The sequence below is a fragment of the Oncorhynchus keta genome, chromosome 31 (assembly GCF_023373465.1).
Source record: "Oncorhynchus keta strain PuntledgeMale-10-30-2019 chromosome 31, Oket_V2, whole genome shotgun sequence".
Taxonomy (NCBI): Eukaryota; Metazoa; Chordata; class Actinopteri; order Salmoniformes; family Salmonidae; genus Oncorhynchus; species Oncorhynchus keta.
The window spans coordinates 15723295-15740112 of record NC_068451.1 but is presented as its reverse complement, the minus strand read 5'-3'; the positions used below and the strand labels follow the sequence as shown (position 1 = coordinate 15740112).

Here is a 16818-nt window from a genome sequence, read left to right as displayed (position 1 = left end):
ACAACGTAACTACTTTACAGCAATGTTACTACAATGTAGCTGCGTTACAGCAATGTTACTACAACGTAACTACTTTACAGCAATGTTACCACAACGTAACTACGTTACAGCAATGTTACTACAACGTAACTACGTTACAGCAATGTTACTACAACGTAACTACTTTACAGCAATGTTACTACAACGTAGCTACGTTACAGCAATGTTACTACAACATAACTATGTTACAGCAATGTTACTACAACGTAGCTACGTTACAGCAATGTTACTACAACGTAACTACGTTACAGCAATGTTACTACAACGTAGCTGCGTTACAGCAATGTTACTACAATGTAGCTGCGTTACAGCAATGTTACTACAACGTAACTACTTTACAGCAATGTTACTACAACGTAGCTGCGTTACAGCAATGTTACTACAACGTAACTACGTTACAGCAATGTTACTACAACGTAGCTACGTTACAGCAATGTTACTACAACGTAACTACGTTACAGCAATGTTACTACAACGTAACTACGTTACAGCAATGTTACTACAACGTAGCTACGTTACAGCAATGTTACTACAACGTAACTACGTTACAGCAATGTTACTACAACGTAGCTACGTTACAGCAATGTTACTACAACGTAACTACGTTACAGCAATGTTACTACAACGTAACTACGTTACAGCAATGTTACTACAACGAAACTACGTTACAGCAATGTTACTACAACGTAACTACTTTACAGCAATGTTACTACAACGTAGCTACGTTAGAGCAATGTTACCACAACGTAACTACGTTACAGCAATGTTACTACAACGTAACTACGTTACAGCAATGTTACTACAACGTAGCTGCGTTACAGCAATGTTACTACAACGTAACTACGTTACAGCAATGTTACTACAACGTAACTACTTTACAGCAATGTTACTACAACGTAGCTACGTTACAGCAATGTTACTACAACATAACTATGTTACAGCAATGTTACTACAACGTAGCTACGTTACAGCAATGTTACTACAACGTAGCTACGTTACAGCAATGTTACTACAACGTAACTACGTTACAGCAATGTTACTACAACGTAGCTACGTTACAGCAATGTTACTACAACGTAACTACGTTACAGCAATGTTACTACAACGTAGCTACGTTACAGCAATGTTACTACAACGTAACTACGTTACAGCAATGTTACTACAACGTAGCTACGTTACAGCGATGTTACTACAACGAAACTACGTTACAGCAATGTTACTACAACGTAACTACTTTACAGCAATGTTACTACAACGTAGCTACGTTAGAGCAATGTTACTACAACGTAACTACGTTACAGCAATGTTACTACAACGTAGCTACGCTACAGCAATGTTACTTCAACGTAGCTACGTTACAGCAATGTTACTACAACGTAGCTACGTTACAGCAATGTTCCTACAACGAAACTACGTTACAGCAATGTTACTACAACGTAACTACTTTACAGCAATGTTACTACAACGTAGCTACGTTAGAGCAATGTTACTACAACGTAACTACGTTACAGCAATGTTACTACAACGTAGCTACGCTACAGCAATGTTACGTCAACGTAGCTACGTTACAGCAATGTTACTACAACGTAGCTACGTTACAGCAATGTTACTACAACGTAGCTACGCTACAGCAATGTTACTACAACGTAACTACGTTACAGCAATGTTACTACAACGAAACTACGTTACAGCAATGTTACTACAACGTAACTACGTTACAGCAATGTAACTACTTTACAAATGTTACTACAACTAGCGCGTTACAGCAATGTTACTACAACGTAGCTGCGTTACAGCAATGTTACTACAACGTAACTACTTTACAGCAATGTTACTACAACGTAGCTACGTTACAGCAATGTTACTACAACGTAGCTACGCTACAGCAATGTTACTACAACGTAGCTACGTTACAGCAATGTTACTACAACGTAGCTACGCTACAGCAATGTTAATACAACGTAACTACGTTACAGCAATGTTACTACAACGAAACTACGTTACAGCAATGTTACTACAACGTAACTACGTTACAGCAATGTTACTACAACGTAGCTACGTTACAGCAATGTTACTACAACGTAACTACGTTACAGCAATGTTACTACAACGTAGCTACGCTACAGCAATGTTACTACAACGTAGCTACGTTACAGCAATGTTACTACAACGTAGCTACGCTACAGCAATGTTACTACAACGTAACTACGTTACAGAAATGTTACTACAACGAAACTACGTTACAGCAATGTTACTACAACGTAACTACGTTACAGCAATGTTACTACAACGTAGCTACGCTACAGCAATGTTACTTCAACGTAGCTACGCTACAGCAATGTTACTTCAACGTAGCTACGTTACAGCAATGTTACTACAACGTAGCTACGCTACAGCAATGTTAATACAACGTAACTACGTTACAGCAATGTTACTACAACGTAGCTACGCTACAGCAATGTTAATACAACGTAACTACGTTACAGCAATGTTACTACAACGTGACCACAATGCGACTCCGACGTTATTAAGATATTACAATGCTTATATGACCTTATGGTCTGAAAGAAAACATACTGCTGAAACGTTGGTGATTTTATAAATAATCTGAGCAAGAGTGCAACAACTTTTCTTTGGGTCATGCTTGTCACAAAGCTATCATGCTCTCCGTCACGGAGAACCATTTTATTAACAAACTAATCCATGTGTGTTTGTTCTGTATCTCAGAAGAGAAGTCAACGGATGAACATTCTAGGTAGTCCCAGTCCACTACATCCCTGTTTATTAAACTCAGGTAATTCAACAACATAAGTTCTCACAATCCCTGTGTTATTTGAGTTGGCTACATTCTGTGTAGATAAAGCCTTGACCTGTCCTAAAGCTCTCCTTTCCACTTCCACGTCTAGTTATTCACAGAACACAGCTGTGGTTCCATGGGCGGATAACGCGAGAAGAGTCCCATCGGATGATCCACCAACAAGGCCAGGTGGATGGGTAAGACTCCTCAGTCTCTGCAACCACACAGCCAACCTAATATTTGATCAGGATTTATTTCATTATTAAAGTGTCTTGCATCTTCAGAATGTCCAGCCCACATGCCAACATATGTTGTATTTAAATTTGTACATTTGACAGACGTTGAAGTTTTCACCAAAGACTGATTTTCTGCTCAGGTTGTTTCTCTTGAGGGACAGTCAAAGCAACCCAAAGGCCTTTGTCCTCACACTGTGCCATCACCAGAAAATTAAGCATTTCCAGATCTTACCGGTAAGTGAGCTTTACCTTGCCTCTGGGCTTCTCTCTTTGACCTCCCCCTCTCTCTTATGTCTACAGGCACACTAGAAAAGCAAGTAAAACAGCCAACAATTTTATGGAGTAAAGTAACTTTTGTTGTTCATTACTTCCTCTTGTTCTCACCTGACTGTTGTCTCTATGGTCCGTCCTGCAGTGTGAAGAGGACGGCCAGATCTTCTTCAGCCTTGACGACGGGTCTACCAAATTCACCGACCTGATCCAGCTGGTGGAGTTCTACCAGCTCAACAGAGGAGTCCTGCCTTGTAAACTCAAGCACCCCTGCACCCTCGTAGCCTTATGACCCCTGACCTATGACTTGACCGGACTCTGCCTAAAAACAAACTCAAGACTTTTTCTTTAGGAGAAGCTGATGTGATGAACTCATGTTGTTGATGTGTCATGAGCTGCCAGAGACTGCGGATGGAACAGGACGGAGTGGTTGGGGGGTTAGGATGGACTCTAGTGGACTTCAGTGACCTCTGTGTTCCGGAAGGAAGGAGGAGATAAAGAAGCAAAAATAAAGCAAAGCTGCACCACGTTGTTATTAACTCTTATAAAAAACAAAAACATTTTCAAGTTTGTATTCATAGTCACCAATAAGCTCTGATCCACTGACACGGTTTAGTGACAGTTTATGAGATCAAAGTAGTTTTTATTTTCCTTGTCCAATCATCAGGACTTTGTTTAGTCTGGGCCACTTTTTTACAGAATGAAAGTATTTTTTGTGTGTTACAAATCATCTATACTACAACCTTTTTATGAAAAGCTGATTGTTTTCTAGTTTGTCGCTTGTGAAACTGGGAACAGGCCTTTCCACACTGACTGAAGAAGAATTCCTCTACTGTCTCATTCTTCTCGTTACCAACAATGGCAAATCCCTCCTGTGTTGGAGGGATGGATGGACAATCTGATATTCGTAAAAAGAACATCATGAGACAGATCACGAGGCCAGCTGTCTCTGTCAAGCTGTGGGAAAGGAGAGGCTGGAGCTGGTAACTTAGGATGGAGCTGAAGGATGCTCTAGGACTACACAGGATCCATTCATTCCACTCTCTTAGGACTTTTCTTTCTTTCTTTGGTGACCTCACAGGCTTTTGTGTTCATAACATTTTAGTACTGCATCATCAAACGTGTTCTTAGTCCGTTTTAGTTTCTTATCAGTAGTCTGGAGCGTATAGATTTCTAATAGTCACACAACAACAACTAAATCACTACATCCAGTTCAGTGTTAAATCAATCCATCATCAGCTCCACCGTCCGGTGTTCCACATACAACCACATGATTTCCCCCCCCAAAATATAAACTACTACAGGTATTCATTCACTCCCCGTCTCATCCACTCGTTTAAGTCCACATAATAGGTAGCTGTTGAGGTCCACGCTGCTAGCCTAGTCCTATACTGTGTGCTATAACCAACCCTTCTATTGTTGCCTACAGTACGTATTCAGAATGGCACTAGGCTACCAAGCTGCTCCTCAGGTGATAACAAGCAACATAACCGCCAAGGAAGGCTCTGCTCTTAGGTCTCTCTTGGTGTCAATGCAATAATAATCTATATGTAAAACATTGGAAAGCATATGGCCATCTTGTGGACTATAATTCCATGTTGTAAGCACTCTGAAGACATGGTTATGATTATATGACTAAAACCTAACTTAGGCCAATGGGGAGGGTGCCACAGTTTTCTTTTAAACCCACCTGTTTGCATTCCCTCTGTCAGAACACAGGGAAATATAACCACTACACCAACCTCTTGTGATCCACGAGAGGGATCTGTCTAGCTCAGAGTTGACGTGTACAGTCCAAGGTCGGTCTGTCTGTAGAATTGAACTGGAATCAATCGACTCATCTGCTGTGAGGACCCATCTTCTTAATGCAAGGGTGCGTCCCAAATAGCACCGTATTCCCTACATAGTGCATTACCTTACTTTTGAGTAGGGCCCATAAGGCTTTGGTCAAAAGTAGTGCACTATATCGGGAATAGGGTGCCATTTGAGACTGAAGTCCGTTCATTTTGGACTTGTTGCTTTTCTTTTCCATGATGTGATTGAATGATTGTTTTTAGAACAGACACTGTGAAGCCCTATTAATGGATGATACCCTGAAGTGGAAGCGTTTTTACTGTCCAGCCTCGTCCAAGGTTGCAGTGAACACACAGATTTGTAAAGATGTTGTAACGCAACATGAAGAAAGAGACATCTTTTTATTTTATTTATGGTGTCTTAAGCTGGATAGATTCAGATACAGAATATTAGCCACACTATCTACAAGTTCTGCACAATGACATTTCAAAAAATAAGATGCAATGACTCAATCATTTCAAGTATTGTTTCGCAAATGTATTTATTTATCTAGATGTGAGTGATTACTTGAAATGTAGCTCTTTTCTCAGTGCTGTTCGTTACTGTTTTATCATTACCATGGAATGATTGAACCGCGTAATTATTACATAGCATCTATTACATAGTTTATAATTCATTTCTTGCTTTTTATGTTTGAACACTCAAACTATTTTATCACCAACACTTACTATGAAGTAACATTCAAGTGGTGTTCCCTAATGGTTTTCATTCCAAATTGGTGTCAGTAGAAAAGGTGTGGGGAATAAAAGTCACTAATATTTCAGTCACAGTGCGTTTCACATCGATATTCAGTTTAATGCCTTTCTCTCACACATTCTTCTACATTTAGGAAATCTTTTCACATGAACTCCTCAAGAATATTTCAAACACACAGGTTGAATTAGATTACTTTTAAAAACTTCTTTTTTTTAACATATTTAAATATTTGACCTCCTCAGTGTGACTTTCAATGATGCTGTCAACCGAACGAATTTCATATCTAGATAATTAATGAATGAGTTGATAGTTTTTTGAGCTGTCAGTTCAGTTGCTCTGTCTCTTTCCATTACAGTTAGTTGTCTTCCATTTTACAGAACGTTCACTCTTTAAACTGTGCGTTAATCAGAACTTTGTTTCTTGTCAGAAGTGAAGCTATACCTTTACAATACTTGAGCCACAATTGCAAAAAACAAATTGGTGTACAGTACGTTAAATGACCAAGTCTTTTCCACAGCATAGTGTGTATTATCCAATGAGAAAGGCTTGGATGTGATGGCACCACTAGATGCCCACTGCAGTACCTTTTCCATGGAATTTTGAGAGCTACACTTCACTGTTTATTGGGTGTGACCAGAGCCGTGAATATATAATATATGTTACTGTGGGGCTCTGGGTGTGGCATCATTATGACTATACAATGAGCAGGTTAGGTGCCAAAGCTGTTTCCTACTCCTATGCTAAATTAGGTCAAAACGTTGGACAATATATCTTCCCATTGGTCAAAATTATTTCAGTAGAAATCAGTTAGGATTGCCTCCTCCGATGGTAATCTTAGCTGTACAATGTTATATGCAACTCATGTAAAAGTTGTGTATTGAATCAATGTACCATATTAGCATATGAAACCATGTAGATGCAACACTGTATTTAGGTTACAGATCACTATTATTACCGCATTGGCTTACTCTTAACTACTTATGAAATGAAGAAACTTGATTTATTTTAGTGGTTTTTATCATTTGGTTTAATGTGCATATCGAGTTTGTTTCTTATGTGTTTCTCATGTAAAAACCTCTTCACAAATGTCTGTAATATTGAAATGTTGCTGGTATGGAACTGGAGTTGGCTTGGGCATCTTTTCATAGTTCCTGCAAGTCATCCTAAGCTACTCAGACATCACTGACTTCTCAACACTAACTGTTTAGGCCTGTCAGATACAGATACATAGGTGTTTTTCATATTCAGAAACATTCATATCAGAGGCGAGTTCTCTCACATAGTGTCTTGCTATGAACTAGTAGAATGTTGCTAGTGACATTGAATCACCTGCAAAGTAGTGAACTGGTGAAAGTGAATTAAGTAAATGTACTTTTTTATGTCAGAGAAATGAATGTAACTGGGTTGCTCAGGGTTGACATGGAGCCTGTTGAAAACTGGTCATATCGTCAGACCAGTGGGATTTTGTATGTGCAACGAATACATTGTGTAGTACTTTTGATCAACTTGGGGTTAATAGTATTTCACCAAACAATATTTTCTTCAGTAAGTAGTTTGGCCTTTATGATATTCTTTCAGCATACCAGTAGTTTCTCCAAAACAGTAGTACAGCACAGTTGATTTAAGGTGTCCTCTTCTCTCTTGTGTAAGTCTGTTTGTCTCAAGAAGCCTAAAACGCAGCAGGTGCCTCTGATGACCTTTTTCTCTGCACTAAACCAGAGCTGACTTTGGACCGTTCATGGGAACCTTTTCCAGTGATCGATAATGACTCTTGTGCTTTGCATATATTGTCACAATGCAAGATACAGTGACTGTACAAAGGAGTAAAGCAAATATATATAGATCTATATAAATATAAATGATTATGTATTTCAGGGAATGCAACAAAAAACAAGAACCTGTATCTCTTTTTAAGAGAAAGATCCTGTATTCATACTGTGCTTTGCTTCGATCTGTAAATAGCTGAATGGCTTATATCTCTTAATTGTAACCTTTTCAGGTATTTTTGTACAAATAAGGGACTGATATGTTCTGTTTATTGTAATTAGAATAAAACATTAATACATTGCTATTCATTTAAGCTGTGCTGTTTTTGTCTTGGTAGGGAAGTCCTCATCAAGGTAATTACAAATGCATTTAAATCACTGTACTCTATTTGCAAATCATTCTGTTTCGTTTGATTACTATTGCAAATGATACTTCTAGATGGGATTACAAATCTGCTGCAACTTTCCATGAGTTTAGTTATATATTTCCATCTCGCTTGAAATGTCTGCTTGAAATGTTCAACTGTACGTGGGGTTGTACTTCACCCTGTTTGCCCACTAGATGGCAGACAACCACTATAGCGAATCAAATACTCTACTTAAATGGGCAATCATCCATTGAAACAATAGCAAAGCATATTCCCCACACTATGTTTCAGTAAAAAGCTGAGGGATGCGGCTGGAGTAACTACCCTCAAATTCATAGACAGAGCTATGGATGCAAGGACTGACCAAGATATAGCAATTAAAGTTTGTTTTGAGGCCATGTGGTTTGTTTACATTTTCTTTGTTTACAAACATTAAAGTAAAACAAGCTTATATTTTGGGTTCTGGTGGGGGTACGACAGTTGGATTAATCTCATGAGGCATCTATGAGTTATATTCTTCAAGAATCAGTGGGAAGCAACTTACTTTAACTTAATTTAAAAATCCCAAAAATTATGTAGCAACTGCAGATTGCCCCTTTTAAGAGACAAATGTCATGAACTAACTTTCAAATGTTCAGGATTGTTCACGTCCCAAAAATCAATATTCATTCAAAAGCATTACAGATGTTGGCACAAAACGGTTAAGAGCTGAGAGGCACAGAATTTGACTTGGAAAATGTACTCTATACAGACCTAATGCTGTGTTAATAACATCTTGTAAATTCGTAAATACAAGTATACAACTGTAAAGAAAAATCCACTTGACCGCCCCTCCAAATGGTAATTACTAGGAAACTGTTCTATTATCCCTGAGCTCCGACTTCTCCCATGCTGAACTCTGACGTAAATCCACTAAGGATATGACGGCAGTATTTTCGGCAGTTAAATGAAAAAACAAAACATTAATTATTAATTTGGTTTGTGAACATTTTATTTTTTTTGTGAGCACTAGCTGTACTTTTAGTTTATGGTTGATGTGGCTTTTTTGCCATTGGTCAACGTTTCTCAAGTTCAAGGGACGTGAATTCATCTAACTCGTATTCTCAACTTCACAATTGGTAATTACCACTTTGCCACGTGATTATGAATGCAGCAGAAGAATGGAGCAATCATCCAGGCCCCATAAGAGAATGTAGATAAATCAACATCCTGGTTATGCAGATGAGAATTGAGATGTACTCTGATTTTCAGATGACGAGGTATCAGGTTATCTTGCTTGAGGTCTTTCATCAGATTGACATCTGGCCAGTCTGTATAAACTAAAATGTGTATTTAAGCATTACGATATCCACAGACCCTAGAGGATGCATAACCACATAGATTTTGGAACTAGTTTTAGCTTGTTGACAGTGGGTTAAGTCTAAAATATTAACCCTGAATGCAAAAATGTAGAAAGTCAACATAGTTCACATTATTTCAATTTACTTTATCAATGTAATGCATTTTACCCAGATTTCCACCACAAATCAACAAAGGGTTTTGGTTTATTGATTTAACTATATCAAATATCAACCGAAACGGTATACTTAAAATGAGTCATAACCGGGTTTATAAGTAGTTTGTAAAAGTGAAATTAGTAGTTTATAGATGGTTTATAGATGGTAATAAACATTTACACCCCATTGGTTGAAATTATGCTTGTCAGTTAACTGCTTTCCAAAACCCAAGATTATGAGGCTTAATTGGTAAGTGGTAATACTAACAGTAATATCAATTAACAATAGTAGTTATAACAGTGCCGTGCAACAGGTGTGTACTAAGCCTTTGTGTCGATCAGGCTGTGTGGAAAATTAGTAGGATCTCATTAACTCCTTGTGAATCAGCCCTTCCTGCCTGTGCACACTGCCTTGGCCAGGAGCCACACTCCCATTGGCTGGCTGAGAGGGGCCACGGGGAAGATAAAAGAGCTGTGCTCGTCGCTCCTGCTTGTACACCACTGCACACTGCTGCTGTGTATGAAGACTGAAAGAGAGGAGGACCCGACCACGACTGTGCCCGACAACGTGAGTACGCCAACCACCTACTACCACCCACCATCTACCCACCCACCGCTCTAATACTCTTATGGTTTTTCAGGACTGCAGGTCTCTACTGGGCTGCAGAATACATGCACACCAGGGGCTGTATGTACAGTATCATAGTAAGATTGCTGGTCTAGGATCAGGTCCCTCCGGTGTATATATAATCTTTGTCATTATGGTCCAAAGGTTAAAACTGTTCCTATATCAGCACTCCTTAACTTGATACGTACAGCTCTGGCAGAGAGGATTGATAGAAACAACAACACCTGAATGACTATGTTGGGTTGTACACACACTTTCAAATTCTCTTACAAATTCCAAAAGGGTTCTTCGGGCCGTCCCCATAGGAGAACCATTTCTGGTTCCAGGTAAAACTCTTTTGTGTTTCATGTAGAACAAAATGGGTTCTACCTGGAACCAAAAATAGTTATTCAAAGTGTTCTCCTATGGGGACAGCTGAAGAACCCTTTTAGGTTCTAGATAGCACTTTTGTTCTAAGAGAAGAGGATAGTGTTCATATGTCTCTGAGTGTTGCATGCATGGGTGGCATTCAGAATGATACGCTTCTGTAGATGTACTGTGGTGTTTCGTAAACAGCTTGATAGACTCGTGCAATTGCTTTTGTGTTTTTTTTCTCTCTTGCTTCTCTATTGCTCTTGAAATTCCCTCTGATCTGTGTCATTTGAATCAGAGCGTTTGTTCTATTACAGTTAGCTTTATGTATTGAATTTTGTAGGCTGTCGTTCCCCATTTTGATAAATCTTCAATATGTAAACACTGCAAGAAACTTGCTTACATACCTTACATTTTTAGCCTGCATGGGTTATTAATCATACATTTCAGATTAGGCCACCACGGAAACAGATTAGAAACCTCTTTTAGACACTTTGTTTCCGTGGTGCTGCATGGGAAATCCTGCACTAAACCACTTGCTGAATGTTAGTTTAGAGATGTACATTTTGGAGTCTGGATAGGGCATAAAGAGCCAGAAGTGTACCAGCACGGTGATTAGGTTAATCACCACTAATAGAATTTTCTGTCAAGCAATCAAATAGAGCAGTAGACTTAGTGGGTCACACACACACACACACACACACACACACACACACACACACACACACACACACACACACACACACACACACACACACACACACACACACACACACACACACACACACACACACACACACACACACACACACACACACACACACACACACACACACACACACACACACACACACACACCTGCATTAGAGCAGATTACAGGGGACTATCAGTAGCAGTGTTTACTGTGGTCAGTCAGGGGCAGAACACCTCTCTGTCCTGTATTAGCCTCAATATGTTATCTATCTGATCAATACATCAACTCACAATATAAGTCTGTAGTATTTGTCATGCTGCTCCTGTGTTCAAATCAAATTGTATTGGTCACGTGCACAGTTTAGCAGGTGTTATGACGGGTGCAGCGAAATGCTTATGTTCCTAGTTCCTATCAATCAATACAGTAAATGTCAAACAAGCACACAATAATAAAAAATAAAATATATAAAACATTTAATGCAGTTTATATATAAATACTATGTAAACTTTATTAAAGTGACCAGCATTCAATTATTATGTACATAGGGCAGCATTCCCTAAGGTGCAGGGTAGAGTACCCGGTGGTAGCCGGCTAGTGACAGTGACAAGGGGTAACGTAGGCTACTGGGCAGTCTCTTGGTCCTAGCTTTGATTCACCTGTATTGTGTCTGCCTTGTAGATGAAGGACCAGTACGAAAAATAGATGTAGTTACTACAATAAGTCGCCTTTGGATAAGAGCATCTGCTAAATTACTCAAATGTAAACAATGTATTTAAAAAAATGGTAGTGGGGTCAACAAGCCGTGGCTCGGGTGGCTGAGGTCCTTGATGATCTTCTTGGCAATGTGTGCTGCACTAAATAAAAATTGCTTAGGTTAACTTCCCCATTTCTCCTTCTCCCAAATCCAGTCAGCTGATGTTCTGAAAGAGCTGCAAAATCTGGACCCCGACAAATCAGCCGGGCTAGACAATCTGGACCCTTTCTTTCTAAAATTATCTGCCGAAATTGTTGCCACCCCTATTACGAGCCTGCTCACCCTCTTTCGTGTCTGAGATTCCCAAAGATTGGAAAGCAGCTGCAGTCATCCCCCTCTTCAAAGGGGGAGACACTCTTGACCCAAACTGCTACAGACCTATATCTATCCTACCCTGCCTTTCTAAGGTCTTCAAAAGCCAAGCCAACAAACAGATTACCAACCATTTCGAATCTCACCATACCTTCTCTGCTATGCAATCCGGTTTCAGAGCTGGTCATGGGTGCACCTCAGCCACGCTCAAGGCCCTAAACAATATCTTAACCGCCATCGATAAGAAACATTACTGTGCAGCCGTATTCATTGATCTGGCTACGGCTTTCGACTCTGTCAATCACCACATCCTCATCGGCAGACTCGACAGCATTGGTTTCTCAAATGATTGCCTCGCCTGGTTCACCAACTACTTCTCTGATAGAGTTCAGTGTGTCAAATCGGAGGGTCTGCTGTCCGGACCTCTGGCAGTCTCTATGGGGGTGCCACAGGGTTCAATTATTGGACCGACTCTCTTCTCTGTATACATGAATGATGTCGCTCTTGCTGCTGGTGAGTCTCTGATCCACCTCTACGCAGACGACACCATTCTGTATACTTCCGGCCCTTCTTTGGACACTGTGTTAACAACCCTCCAGGCAAGCTTCAATGCCATACAACTCTCCTTCCATGGCCTCCAATTGCTCTTAAATACAAGTAAAACTAAATGCATGCTCTTCAACCAATCGCTGTCTGCACCTGCCCGCCTGTTCAACATCACTACTCTGGACGGCTCTGACTTATAATACGTGGACAACTACAAATACCTAGGTGTCTGGTTAGACTGTAAACTCTCCTTCCAGACCCACATCAAACATCTCAAATCCAAAGTTAAATCTAGAATTGGCTTCCTATTTCGCAACAAAGCATCCTTCACTCATGCTGCCAAACATACCCTTGTAAAACTGACCATCCTACCAATCCTCGATTTTGGTGATGTCATTTACAAAATAGCCTCCAATACCCTACTCAACAAATTGGGTGCAGTCTATCACAGTGCCATCCGTTTTGTCAACCAAACCCCCATATACTACCCACCATTGCGACCTGTACGCTCTCGTTGGCTGGCCCTCGCTTCATACTCATCGCCAAACCCACTGGCTCCATGTCATCCGGAGACACCTGAAACCCCACCTCTTCAAGGAATACCTAGGATAGGGTAAGTAATCCTTCTCACACCCCCCTAAAAAGATTTAGATGCACTATTGTAAAGTGGCTGTTCCACTGGATGTCATAAGGTGTATGCACCAATTTGTAAGTCGCTCTGGATAAGAGCGTCCGCTAAATGACTTAAATGTAAATGTAAATGTAAATCTACAAGACCCTGCTAGGTAAAGTCCCCCCTTTTCTCAGCTCGCTGGTCACCATAGCATCACCCACCTGTAGCACGCACTCCGGCAGGTATATCTCTCTAGTCACCCCCAAAACCAATTCTTTCTTTTGCCGCCTCTCCTTCCAGTTCTCTGCTGCCAATGACTGGAACGAACTTCAAAAATCTCTGAAACAGGAAACACTTATCTCCCTCACTAGCTTTAAGCACCAGCTGTCAGAGCAGCTCACAGCACCTGTACATAGCCCACCTATAATTTAGCCCAAACAACTACCTCTTTCCCTACTGTATTTATTTGATTTATTTATTTATTTATTTTTGCTCCTTTGCACCCCATTATTTTTATTTCTACTTTGCACATTCTTCCACTGCAAATCTACCATTCCAGTGTTTTACTTGCTATATTGTATTTACTTCGCCACCATGGCCTTTTTGTTGCCTTTACCTCCCTTCTCACCTCATTTGCTCACATCGTATATAGACTTGTTTCTACTGTATTATTGACTGTATGTTTGTTTTACTCCATGTGTAACTCTGTGTCGTTGTATCTGTCGAACTGCTTGGCTTTATCTTGGCCAGGTCGCAATTGTAAATGAGAACTTGTTCTCAACTTGCCTACCTGGTTAAATAAAGGTGAAATAAAAAATAAAAATAAACTTGTACCCGTTGAAGATTAATTACTAAAGAAGTATTTAGGTTTGATGCTGTGATGCTCGTTTGAAAGGGATATTTGGCGCTGCCTCTGACTGAGTGGATGGGAAATTGGATGAAGACTTCCTGGAATGAGATCAAGGTCAGGTCATTTGACCTCACTCATCCATCCACTCGGGTCATGTGACAGTGTTGATGCCCATTCTGTGTTTTCTGTGACACCGGGTGCTGTAGAAGACCTGTAGGGCAGGCAGTGTGCTCCCGATGGTGTGTTGGGCTGACCGCACCACCCTCTGGAGAGCCCTGAGATTGCAGACAGTGCAAATACAGCCTGACAGGATGCTCTCAATGGTGCATCTGTAGAAGTTCATGAGGGTCTTGGGGGCCGGATGTCATGTGAAGGGACCATTTCAGGTCCTCAGCAATGTGCACACAGAGAAAAGATTTAAGCTTTTGACCCTCTCTCTAGATGTGGATGGGGGCTTGCTATCTTTGCTGTCTCCTAAGTCCACGATCAGATCCTTGGTTTATTTTTACGTTAAGGGAGAAGTTATTTCCTAGCACCAGTCTGCCAAGGCACTCACCTCCTCCCTGTTGACTGTCTTGCCGTTGTTGCTAATCAGGTCTACCACTGTTATGTAGTCAGCAAACTGAGTTGGAGACGTGCTTGGGTGAACAGGGAGGACATGAGGGGGCTGGGCGCACACCCCTGTGGAGCCCACGTGTTGAGGATCAACGTGGCGGAGGTGTTGTAGCCTACCTTCACCACCTAGGGTTGGCCCATCAGGAAGTCCAGGTCCCAATTCTTTACAGGGATGGGTTCAGACCCAGGTCCCCGAGCTTAGTGATGGGCTTGGAGGGCATTACGGTGTTGAAAGCCAAGCTATAGTTGATGAACAGCATTGTTACATGCAAATTGTAGTGGGTCTGTATGCAAATTGTAGTGGGTCTAGGTTGTCAGGTAAGATGGAGGTGTTATGGTCCTTAACTAGCCTTTCAAAGCACTTTAATTATTACAGAAGGGAGTGCTACGGGTGATAGTCATTTAGTTCAGTTACCTTCGCTTTCTTGGGTATAGTAACAATGGTGGACATCTTGAAGCAAGTGGGGACAACAGACTTGGCCAGTAAGAGATTGAATATGTCTGTAAACACTTCAACCAGCTGGTCTGCACATGCTTTGAGGACATGGCTTGGGGTGCCGTCTGGGCAGGCAGCCTTGCGAGGGTTAAAGCACTTAAATGTCTTACTCGCTTTAGCCACGTAGATTGGGAGCACACAGTCCTCGTGAGTGGCAGGGGCCCACGTCTGCAGCTCAGTGTTGTTTTCCTCGCAGCAGGGCAAATAAGTTTAGTTTGTCCAGAAAGCAAGGTGTCGATGTCCACAACGTGGCTCGCTTTCCCTTAATAATACATTATGATAAATTGTGTGTGTACGTGTGTGTGTACGCGTGTGTGTGTGTGTGTGCGCGCACGTGCATGTGCTCAGGGATTAAGTGTACGGGACTGTTACTAAAGGTTGGGACAATAAAGTGGGACATTTGTCTGTTCTAGTTGTACAATGGACGCTGCAGAGTTCCGGAGGAGAGGGAAGGAGATGGTAGACCTGATAGCAGATTACCTGGAGAACATAGAGCAGAGGCCAGTGTACCCTGACGTGGAGCCTGGGTACCTGCGGTCCCTCATCCCTGAGGAGGCCCCTGAGGAGCCCGACACCTACGAGGACGTGGTCAAAGACATTGAGAGGGTCATCATGCCTGGGGTAGGCGGCTTAGATTATTATATTATTGTAGATGAGGTGACTATTGATTGAAGGGTGATTACAGCTATAACATAATGGTAACACTTTGCTTGAAGGTGGCATACATAAGGCCTTCATAACTTGCTCTAGGTCAGGTACTCTGTTATTGGAGATCCGCTTTCTCTCAGATTATCAGTGAAAAGTTAATAATGAAATATTATAATATTGATGATACCAATGAGCTGTTCACCCAGTGGCATCTGGGCCACATTGAACGATCACGAGAACATACACAACAGTCAATGCACACAGTCACTAACCTCTAACCCTGTGCTGCTCCCAACCTCTTCCAGGGCAGGAAGAATACACATTTCCACTGTACAATGGATAAATAAAGATCTATTTCAAGAGATGATTAATTATATTGAATACATGTGTTATAATTGTTGTTATTAATCATACTGCAATACTCATTATGACAGGTTTCATAAAGGGGTTGTGAATCTCTTATGCATACTTCCTTATGAATAGGTGATGCATATGGAATGAAATATTTTGGTCTGGTCCGTTGACAGTGGTTTAGGGATCATTCGGAAGGTGTACAGTAAGGAGCTTCGGTGTTGAACGTTTTGCCAACGGGACAAGGTGTTCCATTGTCCTTTGTTGTCTGTACTGAGCAATCATTTAATGAAAGCTCACATTAACTGTATATGACATGTATCAGCCATGTAGTTGTTTTTACAAGTGGTTGGAAAATGCCCCGCATTCTGTGGCCTTTCACGTGGCAAAGTTCAAAGACTTTAAATGAATGATTAACCTCACGACAATAATCTCACTG

The 16818-nt window shown here is 40.9% G+C and overlaps 2 protein-coding genes across 11 annotated transcripts in view; both read left to right on the top strand.

The window, feature by feature from the left end:
• Nucleotides 1–7967, top strand: part of LOC118364064 (growth factor receptor-bound protein 10-like) — a 90743-nt gene extending 82776 nt beyond the window's left edge. For all 10 annotated transcript variants that reach the window (XM_052489698.1, XM_052489693.1, XM_052489692.1 and 7 more), the window contains 4 exons: nt 2767–2833; nt 2946–3033; nt 3213–3306; nt 3488–7967. In XM_052489698.1, the coding sequence (XP_052345658.1) occupies nt 2767–2833; nt 2946–3033; nt 3213–3306; nt 3488–3634 (396 nt within the window). In that variant the 3' untranslated portion in view covers nt 3635–7967. The remainder of the gene's footprint in view (nt 1–2766; nt 2834–2945; nt 3034–3212; nt 3307–3487) is intronic.
• A 1994-nt stretch (nt 7968–9961) lies between these two features.
• LOC118364550 (aromatic-L-amino-acid decarboxylase-like) overlaps nt 9962–16818 on the top strand; it is a 29509-nt gene continuing 22652 nt past the window's right edge. The window contains exons 1-2 of the mRNA XM_035746179.2: nt 9962–10089; nt 15794–16001. Of these exons, the coding sequence (XP_035602072.2) occupies nt 15801–16001 (201 nt within the window). The 5' untranslated portion in view covers nt 9962–10089; nt 15794–15800. The remainder of the gene's footprint in view (nt 10090–15793; nt 16002–16818) is intronic.